At 41.1% G+C, this 13,285-nt stretch overlaps 1 protein-coding gene across 1 annotated transcript in view; it reads right to left on the bottom strand.

Moving 5' to 3' along the window:
- The window catches only part of ATP6V1H (ATPase H+ transporting V1 subunit H), a 49,000-nt gene extending 36,990 nt beyond the window's left edge, over positions 1–12,010 (bottom strand). The window contains exons 1-4 of the mRNA XM_064653203.1: positions 11,885–12,010; positions 10,450–10,576; positions 2,278–2,380; positions 759–848 (exon numbers count right to left, since the gene is read on the bottom strand). Coding sequence (XP_064509273.1) covers positions 759–848; positions 2,278–2,380; positions 10,450–10,553 — 297 coding nt within the window. The 5' untranslated portion in view covers positions 10,554–10,576; positions 11,885–12,010. The remainder of the gene's footprint in view (positions 1–758; positions 849–2,277; positions 2,381–10,449; positions 10,577–11,884) is intronic.
- Positions 12,011–13,285: the final 1,275 nt, after the last annotated feature.

The raw sequence follows: 13,285 nt of genomic DNA, 5'->3' as shown, positions 1-13,285 counted from the left end.
TTGAGCAAAGCCTCCCCTTCAGTTGTCCCAGTCAGCTCAGCAGTCCTGAGACCAAATTTAATAGCCTACTCTCATAAGCCTCTGCATCCCATAGCTACAAAGAGCTGTATATCACATTGATTCAAAAGTTCCTGGTTTATAACTAACCTAACTTATGCTGGAAACCTGAAGCTGCAGAAACCAAACTTTCTTGCTGAGGGTGGCCAAATTAACACCTTCATAGGAAAAGTCTCAACAACTTCAAGTTAGAACTTCTACACAACAGGAAAGGCTGAGGTCACAGGTCACAGAATCTTAGAATCATTTAGGTTAGGAAAGATCTTTAAGATCATCAAATCCAACTATTAACCTAACAATGTCAAGTCCACTGCAATATAAGCCAATACATTAAGTGCAAAAAGTATTTAAAAAAAATTTCTGCAAATTAAGATCACATAAAAGAAACTGCTATGCAATACCAGCCTTAACATCCCAGTTCTGCTTTAAACAAGGTTGAGAACCCACAGACAAGCATACTGGTATATTTTATTTCCAGATTTTGAACATATACATATACACACACACACACACACACACACAAGAACTAAATTACCCTTACAACTTTAGATCCAACATTTAATCTCTGAAGACAAGATCTGAAAATTTAAAAGAATATTTTTAACACAGTAGGACAAACACCTGAAGAGACATAAATTAGGCTAAGGAAACATTCAGGCATGCATTTAAAGACTTAAAAATAATACAGGTTATTGACCTACTTGCAGCATATCATCAACCATAGTCAGAATGTACTGAACAGTCTGTTCCTTGGAGATATGAGTCATCAAGTTTATAAATGTTTTAGCACACTAGAAAAATAAGAGAAACATTAAAATTAATATTAGCAATTGTCTTCATTCCTTTTGATAATATAAAACAGGACCTCATTAATTCACAGTTAAGTCTTACATAAGCATTGAGCATCCCAACATCTTACTTAATTGCAATAAGAGATGAATACATTTGACATTATCTCACAAAGAAAATTTTCTGTCACATTGATCGTTACCCTTTACAAATTGCTTTATGGCTTTCAAATGAAATAAGTACTCGCTAGGGAAAGTCATCAAGATGCTTTGTTGGAGGTCAGATTAGAAAAGTCTCCCTCAGCATCCTTTCCTATGGTAGTGAGAAGACCCAAGTAAATTGAAAGAACAGCAACAAACTCAGACAAAGACAAGAAGGTTTCAGCAACATGAATGGGAGGGAGGAAGACAGGTCACTCTTGTCTCTTCACTTACTATATACCTTGTGGACAAATCTTTGTTCCTATCTGAGCTGTGCCTCCTGAACTATTTTACAATTTCAGCAACAGATATTACAGGTTGAAATAGTTTCAACACTACTTCCTCCTTCCCTCTCACTACGTGCAACCTAAAACTGAAAGAGAAATGGATCTCTGAACTGCTACATCATAATTATATAGTGGCATATAATTTACACCATATATGTGTTTGCTACTACACAAATTATAGTCCATTACATAACAGTCACACAATACAATTTAGAGAGGAAATAAAAAACAAAAACACAGAAAAACCTAAAGTTAAAGTAGAAAAAAAGGCTGGAAAGTTTTGTGTCTTAAAAAAACCTACTCTTCACCTACCTCTCTGCCTCACCCAATCCTCTTGATGTCTGATATTGTGTGCTAGAACCTCAGGTTTCAAGGCTGAGATTCTACTGATTCAAATGTCAATAAAGTGTCTTTGAGCATCCTGCCTCACTCCATAAGGGCTGATTCAGTCCTGAACCAGCTCTGTCCAATGCAGATATCTTGTATCTTACCAGGCTTAAAACGACACTAGACACCTGTGTTTAACTGAATCCACCTTAGCAGTCAGTGGATTCTATTGCTGGAACTAAATTATAATTACTCAGCTAACTAAGCAGAAATCTCTCTGGTAACAGCCATCATCAATAAACTACAAGGAAAAAAGCTTAAAAAAAACGACTCAAGTACAAGTATGCGCAATTAAGAAAACTGGGATGAGGAAAGACTTGAGCTGGCTTGTCCCATAACAGAGTCAAAGTCAGATGACATTTGATAATTATTTAATAGATTTTAAAAATAACATCCAACCTATATCCAAGGGAAAAAAAAGAATCAGGATAGCAAGCTTTATACTTATTCCATAACATCTTAAGTGTATACAACCAACAATAAAATAAGAGTTACTATGAGAACTTCCTTCCATCTTCCTCCACAAAAGAGAGACCATTAAAAGAAAGGAAGGTTACTTGATTGCCTTCTGTTTGCAACAACTCCTGTTTTTCTTCTGGACTCCTTTTCTGTTCAAATCTTTGAATAAATTCACAGTCTTCCCCTGAAATCATCTGCCCTCTGAAAAACAAAATATGAAACCATAAGTAACATGAACAATAAGTTTGAAATAACTGTACTGGGTTCACTTGGCAAGGTTTTGGTAGCGGGGGTGCCACGTGGGTGGCTGCTATGAGAAGATAGGAGAAGTGGCCCCCGTGTCATACAGAGCCAGTTGCAGCCAGATTCATGACAGACTCACCACGAGCCAAAGCTGAGCCACTCAGTGACAACAGTAACATTTCTGTGATAATATATTTATTGAGTAAAAACTGCTGTGCAACAGTAGCCATGAGACAGGACTGAGAATATGTGGAAGAAACATATTCTCAGATCAGGTCAGTGCACAAGGAGGGGGGAGGAGGTGCTCCAGGCATCAGAGGAGAGATTCCTCTGCAACCCACAGTGAAGACCATGGTGAGGTAGGATGTCCCTCTGCAGCCCATGGAGGTCCACGGTGGGGCAGAGATCCACCTGTAGCCCATGGAAGACCCCATGATGAAGCCTGCAGGTATGCCTTGAAGGAAACTACAGCCCATGGAAAGCTCACACTAGAGCAGATTTTCTTGCAGGACCTGGGACCCCATGCAGGACCTATGCTGTTACTGTCCATCCCTGAAAGACTGTATCCTGTGGAAAGGTTCCATGAGAGGGAGTTTGTCAAGGGACCTTGGAGATCTCGTTCCAACCGCTCTGCCATGGGCAGGGATGTCACTCATCAGATCAGGTTGCTCAGGGCCCCATCCAGCCTGGCCTTGAGCACTTCCAGGGATGGGGCACCCATAACCTCTCTGGACAACCTGTTCCAGTGCATATTTTGCATATTATGCCAAGATAATACATAACATGAATAACAGTCTAATCCACTTGAAATAAGTGTTGAAAAACAAAATTAATTGTTATTTTAAGTTTGCCACAAGCACTGAAGAGAATTGTAAGGACAGAGAACACGGTTGCTAATTTATTTTTATCTTTCGCTAATTACAACATTTCAGTTTTTCCTGGTAGTTTCACACTACTTGCACATCACAAGAAATAACAAACTTGCCAAAACAGTACAATCAGGTACTCTTCAGGTAAGAAAACTAATTGTAAATCAATTAGTCCTAAAAATATACAAGACTTTAACAGGTGACTTCCTTTACTAGGTAATACCATGAGTGCTTCAGGAAAGAAGAAAACTGTGCACATCATTATCAATACAAAAGTCACTGGGGATGAAACCATTAGACATTGCTGTGTTTCAGTTATTTCCAAGACTCATCTCCTCTTAATATTTCCACTGAATGAAATGCCTCTTCCACTTTGCAAAGCTATATAGGATGGACTCTTCCACATTCAAGGTCACTTTTCAGAAGTTCCATGACTAGAGGTTACATTAAAATCCTTGTAAACTTACAGGAAATGTCTACTTTTTTTTTCCAAAATCACCTGGATTCTTGAAATACAGAAACAAATAAGATCTACAATGTGTTCTTATCTTTCCTTTAACTTAAATGCTTATGTCTTGAGCATGGCCTCATCAAAGAGCCATCTTTTACCAATTTACTATTCAAGCAAAGAATATAAACAGCCTAGTACCACGTGTGCTGTTCCTGTATTCCAGCTGCTGCTTCATCCTCATATACACTAAAGAAAGGTAATTAAGATTTACTAGATGGAAGACTCACAAAGCCAGTGGTAGGGTAGTCCTTGACTAATTTCTATGAAAACATACCTAATTATAGATGAATTATATATGATTAGTTGACAATGACCATGCTGCTAACACATGCCTTTTAGATGGACCAGTATTCTTTCTTGTCTATTAAGGATGGATTTGAGTAGTTGTGGAAAGATGAGGACAATTCATCTGACACAAATACTGGATTTAACAACCCATAACTAAAAACCTCTTATGCTTCAAACAATGCTGGCCAAGTCAGGGATAGATGGATCATATCGATATAGAAGCAACCAGATAAGCTGCTTGTTTATAAGAAAATTGTCACTTATAAAACACTTCAAAGCCAACATAAGGTGAAACCCTTAATTTTCAGCTTTAATGCTGGAGAAAGCCTCAGGTCATGAAGAAAGATGCTTCTTTATAGCCAAGCTATTAGAAGAGGTCTGCCAACTGCCAAGGAAAAAAAGCTTTCAAGTTTTTGCTTTTATCCTACATTAGACCACAGGGGGAAAAAAAAAAGAAAAAAAGATGTGGGGATTGATATTGCCTTGAGAAAAAAAGGCATTAGGATTTACTATTTAATGCTTTATTAGCACCATTCGAAAAAACACCTTCCAAGCCATACAAAACATTCCAAGGGATCTGAGAGCTTTGTAAACCAGTCGTTAATATTTTATCAGGGAACTCATACAGCTGATTAATAGTTTTGGTAATTTCAAATGCACCTATTTCCATTCATCTCATTTTAATACTGAAATAATTGATTATGTAGTAAACCTCAGCAACCGCTGGAGGGGGAACAAAACCCAACCAACGAACCATGAGAAAATGCAGAGCAGCCTCAGACAGCTGATATCAGGTCCCATGATCCTATTACACATTTTCCTCATCCCCTTTTCAAAGAGAAAGGAATTTCCCAGCACCTTTAAGAAAAGAAGTAACCAAAGCTTCCTTCTATCCCTAACAGGCATTTAATTTGTTATTTTCCAGGATGTGTCTACACAGTCTTTTGTCAACAGAGAGAAGTCACTTGGAGCTTCAACTGTGTCTTGGTTTCGACTGGGACAGAGTTATTGGTCTTCCCAGTGGCTGGCACAGTGCTGTGTTCTAGTTTTAATATAAATCCTTTTGTTGTTGTTATTTTATATCAGCAGTAGTATTATTTGCCCTGCCTTTTCTGTCCTATTACAATCTCTTTATCTCAACACATGAATTTTCCTTTTTTTCTTTTTTTTTTCCCCCCAATTCTTTCCCCATCCCCCTGTGGTGGGTGAGGAGTGAGCGAGCAGCTGTGTGGTGTTTAACTGCCTGCTAGGTTAAACCACAACAGGCTGTCTGAGCATATCAGGTTTAGACCAGGAGCCCTGGAACCACATTTCAAAGCTCTGTGCTTGATATACCAAGGCCTGCCTTTGAGAGCACTAGCTACAGGAGAGTAAAATCAAACTGTAAGATTTAGAAAGCATGAATTTGCAAAACCACCATTTTTAAAACTTCTTGGTCTCTCAATATGATTCAGAAACTTGTGACTCCTTCTTTTAATTATGCATTTCCTTCAGTAGCTTTTGTTCCTTTTTTTTTTGTTTGAATGATTTAACAAAAGACACTCTGGCGGTTAGAGTATTTTTGTTTGATTTTTATTTTGGATTTTTTGGTGTTTTTCCATTGGCTGGTTTTGTTGTTGTTGTTTTTAACATCAAAAAAATTTACTGCATCTGCAGCAAATATGAAGCCAAAATTTCTTTTATCCAGATTTCTACAGTACTTTGCATGTACCTAGAAACACTCATTTTATACACTTGCCCAACAGTTTTAACATATACAAACTTGAAACAGTAAAACAGGCTGAATGTACTCTACAAGACTGGACCAGATTTAAAAACAAGAACCCCGCATACTACAAATTAAAAAACTTCTATATTTCCTCTAACATAAGACTGGCTTTTAAAGTCTGAGATATTTAACCACTTTAGAAGGTTCCTCCACCCCCGGGAACATAGAATAGATATTTTAACATCAGAATTCACAAACATGTATGTGAAGTACTTGACACATGGAAAGCTGTTTACAAGTTAACCAACAGGTAACTAACCTGATTAAATATGAAGTACTGTCAAGTGCTGTATATCTAGAAAACCTACAGTACAGTAAGATACAAGCTAAATTCTGAAACAAGTTCATTTTTCTACAGAACTCACTTACTACCCTTAGAAAGCAAACCCAAACCTACTTCAAGCAAGCCAATACACCCTCCCCAAAGGCATTCTGACACCCTGAGACAAACACTGAAAGCAACCACAAAACGGTCAAAACAGTGACCTACTGTATTTTCAACCCACAAAGGGCATCCACACCTCTAAACTGTTACAAGTCTCAGGAACCAAAGGCAAGAAAGTCCGTACAGAACTAATGCCTTCAACTGCATTTAGTTTCCAAAAGGTTGGCAGACCTACACATCGCCTTCCTCTGTCCCAAGTTTTGCTACTTCCTTCTCCCTCAGGCACAGACCCTAGCTGGAATTCAACACAAAGAAATGGTAAATTTTAGCACCAGAAAACAAATTATCTTCTTCCACAGCCTCATTTTGTAGGGAGCAGTGAACACACTATCAAACTGGTAATATGTACAGTTGCAATACCTAAATACCTCACTTTTGTGCCAACTGTATACAGAAAAAACATCAGAAGTCAGCAGATGTGTGTTAGCATAGTTTCATACTTAGTTTACAGTTACAACCTTCAGAGGTAGAATAAACACTATGTCAGTTAATCTTTAGCTTGAACTAACTCTACAAGAGAAGTCAGGCTACTAGAGTCTGACCAACTACTAGTGAGCCATTTTATTTCTGCACTGAAGAATAGATAGCAGAAAAGAACTTCTGAACACCTTTCTGTGTGACCCAGACTCCAAAGCTGTTGCAAACAATGCAATCTTTAAGCATCTTCATACACATACAACTGCCACAGTTAGAGGGAAAAAAATTTTGTCAGAATGTCTCATGAAGTTCTTTAACTTCAACTAAATAAATACTACTTATAGCTTAAGGAGCACAAATTATGTGATGCCTCAGCTAATGTGTTGAGAACTTAGAGAAAACAAAAACATTTCCTCTAATGTAAAAACATCTGAAGATTTAAGTATGCCTTCATAGATTTATATGCAAGTGTACCACACTAAGTGCACCAGCCATCAGAAAAAGGAGCTCAAAAGAAAGAGAAGTGTCCTTCCTATTCACCAGGACCCCATTTTCCTTCTGCTCTAAGACAAAAACCACATCAATCTGAGCTGCCTCTAACAGGTGCATCAGAATAAAGTTTCCACTCATTTAATAATGTGCTTCATTCTACGAGTCAATATAGCTGCACTGATTGACTTTTGAAGAAATCCCTTAAAGCTCAGCCTCAAAGACACTATCACATCCAAGCCTGTCCATTGTAAAAAGGACACGTCCAACACAAGCTATGATTTTATTTCCTCTTCAGAAGCACAAAAGTTCTGCTGATGTTTTTCAATAACTAATTATAAGAAAACTCCTCAGTCAAGGAACTACAGTTACTTCACGATGCTCCACAATCCCTCTGGCACCATTTAAGTCAATCCTTGAGCTACCTCAGCCACACAGCCAGGCTGCTATCAGTAAATACAAGACACAAGATTACATTCAGTTCAAAGCAAAAACAAAGAGGACACACTGTCATTGACATACCAAGTGCATCAAGCATCAAACAGTCTCACAATCTGATCACAAACACTAGCCAGATAGACTACAACAGCTTCCAAAACTTGGCTGGCTCAAAGGGAAGAAATAGCTATATATTCTTCTTTCACAGATTCCAGAACAAAACTAAGTCAAATTCTACACATAGAATCCTGAAAAAGAACCCTGCATCCTGGTCAAAAGAAGCTATATAAAATTTGGTAACAGATTTATAAACAAAACTCCCCCCATCCTTATACAGCACCAGAGAAAGAGAATCCCAAGAATGAATGAAAATTATAAAAAGCATAGTCAAACAAATATTACTACATTAATATTCAAAATACAACTCCTTGTCAAACAGAATCATCCCTTACACTAACAAAAGCAACAATGGGATGAAGTTCAATAAAGCCAAGTGCCGGGTCCTGCACTTTGGCCACAACAACCCCATGCAGTGCTACAGGCCGGGCAAAGAGTGGCTGAAGAGCAGCCAGGCAGAAAGGGACCTGGGGGTACTAATTGACAGGAAGCTCAACATGAGCCAACAGTGTGCCCAGGTGGCCAAGAAGGCCAATGGGATCTTGTCCTGTATCAAAAATAGCGTGGCCAGCAGGAGCAGGGAAGTGATCCTTCCCCTGTACTCTGCATTGGTGAGGCCACACCTTGAGTATTGTGTTCAGTTCTGGGCCCCTCAGTTCAGAAAGGACATTGAGGTGCTGGAGCGGGTCCAGAGAAGAGCAACAAGGCTGGTGAAGGGACTGGAGCATAAGTCCTATGGGGAGAGGCTGAGGGAGCTGGCGTTGTTTAGCCTGGAGAAGAGGAGGCTCAGAGGTGACCTCATCACTGTCTATAACTACCTGAAGGGAAGTTCTAGCCAGGTGGGGGTTGGTCTCTTCTCTCAGGCACTCAGCAATAGGACAAGGGGGCACGGGCTTAAGCTCCACCAGGGGAAATTTAAGTTGGATATCAGGAGAAAATTCTTTACAGAGAGAGTGATCAGGCATTGGAATGGGCTGCCCAGAGAGGTGGTGGATTCACCATCCCTGGAGATTTTTAAACGCAGATTGGACGTGGCACTGAGTGCCATGATCTAGTAAATGGACTGGATTTGGACCAAGGGTTGGACTCGATGATCTCGGAGGTCTTTTCCAACCCAATCGATTCTATGATTCTATGATTCTATGATTAATCTCACCAGCCCTACAGTCAAAACCACCCAAGAAGCAGTGAAAGAGTCTCATATTCACTTATATAAGCAATGCACAACTGTACTCCCTCTTTCATCACAAGTAACTGCAAACTTGCCACTAGGACAGCACAGCTGCTCAGGCTTCCTTAGGACATGCTTCCTACCAGATGGATAACAGGGCACACAGTAACAGCAAAAGCCATAATTTGAAAAGTGCTTGGTAGCTGCCACTGTCAAGTTACCACACCACCCTTCCTCTCTTGCCTGCAAAGCCACTGGAGTACCACACTATAAACTGGACCAGGAACTGATCCATCTTAAAAATAGCCTAGAAAAGAGAAGTTTCCTCAGTAGATCAGTTCCTTTATCCGGATTTATAATGCAGATATACAATCACAAAGAGAATAAAAATAATACAATTCAATGAACGGAATAAGCAAGTCTTAGATACATAGGACAGGGCAAAGCAGGTAGTCATTAATAAGCTAGTCATTAGTAAGCTTCTAATGGGTTAGCATTTCTCAGCTTGCATGTGTATGTACAGTCTTGTGGGTTATCTTAATATACAAAACTTATTTACATATGTATGACAGCAATCTGAAAAAAACTTTTTGAAGTGGGGTAATATTGATAATCACAAAGCATCATCAGTATGGTTTGCACCTCTACAATCATGAAGATTTCCGTCACTTTAGTTACAGAGCAATGAACTATGAAGTAATTTGCTAATATACATGGACCCTCATGAGATAATGGCAATTTACACTTTGTCAGTATTTTTATAGGTGCCTCTCATCAGGAAGGCAGGGCTGCAAGAATGTTGCATTTCACTTCAGAGTACAGAGGACTAGTGAAAGTCTGTTTCTGCTCCCTGTTCCCTACTTCATGCGTAAATCTATCTTCCTCAGTTTGCCCTTATATCCTCTTAGGACAGTATTTCTCTTGCTACTCCTAGTGCCAACATATCCATGTCAAAGTGAACTCTGAGCTTACCTGAAACACCAGCACAGCTCTCCCCACACCAAAGTATTTGTTTCAGCCTACTCCCTGATTTACTTGCTTCAATTGCTCTCCAGTACTGCTCTTCCTTGACTTAAGGTACAGCCTATTTTCCTGGACTACCAGTCCACTTTTGCTAGTACAATTTGTATTCCCACAAAAAGCACTTCAGCAATAGAGATAACAGACCTACATATAAGACAATTATTACTGCAAACTTTTCTTAATTCAGTACTCACCCAATAAGGCTAAACTTGAGAATGGTGTTTGAATGAGGAGGGAAAAAATGGACAGTTATACCACACATTTGTGCAAACTTATTATTTGATATTGCTGCATTGAGTTGACAAAAATAGAGTTCCTCTTCTGGTAATAAGTCATAAGAAAATTTTCCACAACCACTTCCATTTAATGTGGACTTTTACCAACTACTTCCATGGAACATTCTTCACTGCAACCTAATGTTCCGACACGGCTTAAAATCTCAAGAAGTCTAACATTAAGAGGGAAAAATTTCGTGGGAAATTTTTACTTACTGGAGATACGACTGCCAGTTTACTTTGTTTGCCCGAACTTCAGCAGCTTTGGCAGCAATGATGTTTGTTGGGACAGCAGCATCTACAGCACCTCGGATATCCATCTTGACTGATAATTAAAATGCACCTAGAAATACAAGTCAGATTTGAGACCTCTTATTAAAGTATTAAAGACCAGAATATCTGTCCAATATTTTAAAGAAATATAAATAAAAATCTGTTTTCAGGTATCCTGCTCCCTAAAACTGTACTGAGTATTTTCTGAGAAATCAAAGCTCTGTAAAGTATTTAAAATGTGGATTACCTGAAACAAAAATAAGCCATACATACACACTAAATTGTAGTCAATTATAAGTTTGCTAAAATAAAAGACATATACCATTACTAAATAACTTCCAGTCTTGTAAATCCTTGAACAATGGAAAGAAGTTATTTGAATAAAGGCTACTCTTCTGCAATATCCAAGTAGCCCTACAGATAACAGAAGTCATCTTCATTCCAAATCAGGGTTAAAATTGAGTGCATACCCTCCCCACCCTTACACATTAGGACTAATTTACCTCCCCTATTTGTCTAAGAGTATTTAGACATTAGAAACATGTGAACTACAATTTCAGGAAAAAAAAACAAACCTACAAGTATATAAATTAAAACTCATGCTATACAGACCAACAAGAAAATTAAGATCCTTATTGTATAGAAACAAATAAAAAAATAAATATGAACAGAAGCCCTTCATCAGGATACACCACATTACCATAGACAGTGACCTTCACCACTTCTTCCTCCTTCCTTTAATCATCACCTGACTTTGATACCAAAACAAGAACTGTGTTTGCAGAGCCTTCAGACCCAGCTGGAGCTGGAATTCTTTACAACCTAAACTGTACCAAGCCTCTCCACACAGTCTATTTCTGGACTGTTCTGACCCCCTCTTACAGAGCAAGCAAGAGCAAACTGGCACATTCTGCCCCGTCCCGAGCAAGCACAGCTCGTTTGTATGACTGAAGAAAAATACGATTCTAACAAGAAAAAAAAAAAAAAGGAAAGAAAAAAGGAACCATTCTGGACAAATGGAGGAGCAGAACTTTCCTCCCTTTGAAACCACTTCTATGAGCAGACACCCACAAAAGCGCGAAGGTTTCCCAGCTCGTACGTGACCCCTTCAGAGCCGCTTAAACACCCCCCGAGGGCACAGTCGGCAGCAGCGGTTCCAGGAGTACGGGAGCTACAGTTGAGCCGAAGGAGCCGAGAGACGCCCGGGAGAGGGGGGGGGGGGAAGAGCCCTGGCCCTGGCCCCGTCCTGCCGCTCCCTGCACTGCCCTCAGACACGGGGCCCAGCACAGCCCGAGCCCTCGGGGGAGCAGCGGAGCCCTTCGCGGCAACCCCCGACCCCGGTACCCACCGCCCCAGGGCCCGGGCAGCTCTCACTCACCGCGGGGGCCGTGGGCGGGCAGGCGGAGAGAGGCGGCCGCGGGCGTCCCTCGCAGCCCGGCAGCTCCGCGCACCGGCCGGCCCGGCCCCGCCGCCCTCACGTGACGCCGCTCACGTGAGCGCGACGGCGGCCGGCGAGGGACAGCGCGCGCCGGCTGGGGCGGGTGTATGCGCGGCTGTGCCTGTGTAACCGTGTGCATTTAGAGTACACACGTATTTATATACTCATATATATATATGCATTTATGCATACATACATACACGTACCATAGAACCATAGAACGCTTGGGGTTCGAAGGGACCTTAGCGATCAGGTTGGAACAGACCTCTGAGATCATCGAGTCCGACCTGTGACCGAACGCCACCTTGTCAACCAGACCACGGCACTCAATGCCACGTCCGGTCTCTTCTTAAATACCTCCAGGAACGGTGACTCCACTACCTCCCTTGGCAGACCATTCCAACGCCCAATCACTCTCTTTGTAAAGAACTTCTTCCTAATGTCCGACCTAAACCTCCCCTGGCGCAGCTGAAGGCTGTGTCATCTTGTCCTACTGGTGGGTTGCCTGACAGAAGAGACCAATACCTCCCTCCTGTGGGCAGGGACACCTCCCACCGGACCAGGATGCTCAAAGCCTCAACCAGACTGGCTTTGAACAACTCCAGGGATTGGGCAATCTGTTTCAATGCCTCATGACATTCACGGTAAAGAATTTCTTCGCAATATCTAGTTGAAATCTGCTGTCTTTCATTTTAAAGCTGTTACCACTTGTCCCATTACTACATGCCTTTGCCAAAAGTCCCCTCAGTGCTGTCCCCCAGGGCAAGCTCCTCCTGGCCCCTGGAAGGTTCCTGTGGCTCTCCCCTGCACCCCACAGAGGCGAGGGGCCACCAAGTTCAGGAGGGAGCCACAGGAGGTGGATGGGCTGGGAACAAGGCAGGCAATGCCCCAGCTGTGTTGTTTTTCCAGTACCCAGCATTTTCTTGCTCTCTGCCTCTCATGCTGCAATGGAATCGCAAAATTTGCTCTTTCCTACAGCTGGGAAGCAGGCAAGTGTTCCTGGGCCCCTGTGCCTGGCAGCAAGACCTGAGTACCTGTGCTGGCTATGCTGTGCCAGCCTGGAATCCACTGTGTCACAGCTCTCTCTTGCCTCATGAGCCACTCACTCTGTGATATGCATCAGTGTCACACCATTTTCCTTCCTCCTCAGTCATACTTCAGTGGGAGATACACCCTGCACAACTCCTTTGTTGTTTTTTTTTTTGAAAGATGGCATGTATACGTTGGGCTTTGCCTCTGCAAGCAAAAGATGCAGGAAACTCTTCAGACTAAAAGCCCAAGTGTTTCAGCAGCTATGGGCTTAAACTTCCATGTTTCTGAGAAAAAACTTCTCATTGCATT

This window comes from Pseudopipra pipra, chromosome 1, assembly GCF_036250125.1.
Source record: "Pseudopipra pipra isolate bDixPip1 chromosome 1, bDixPip1.hap1, whole genome shotgun sequence".
Classification (NCBI taxonomy): domain Eukaryota; kingdom Metazoa; phylum Chordata; class Aves; order Passeriformes; family Pipridae; genus Pseudopipra; species Pseudopipra pipra.
Note: the sequence above shows the minus strand (reverse complement) of the source record. Positions and strands in the feature narration are given on the sequence as shown.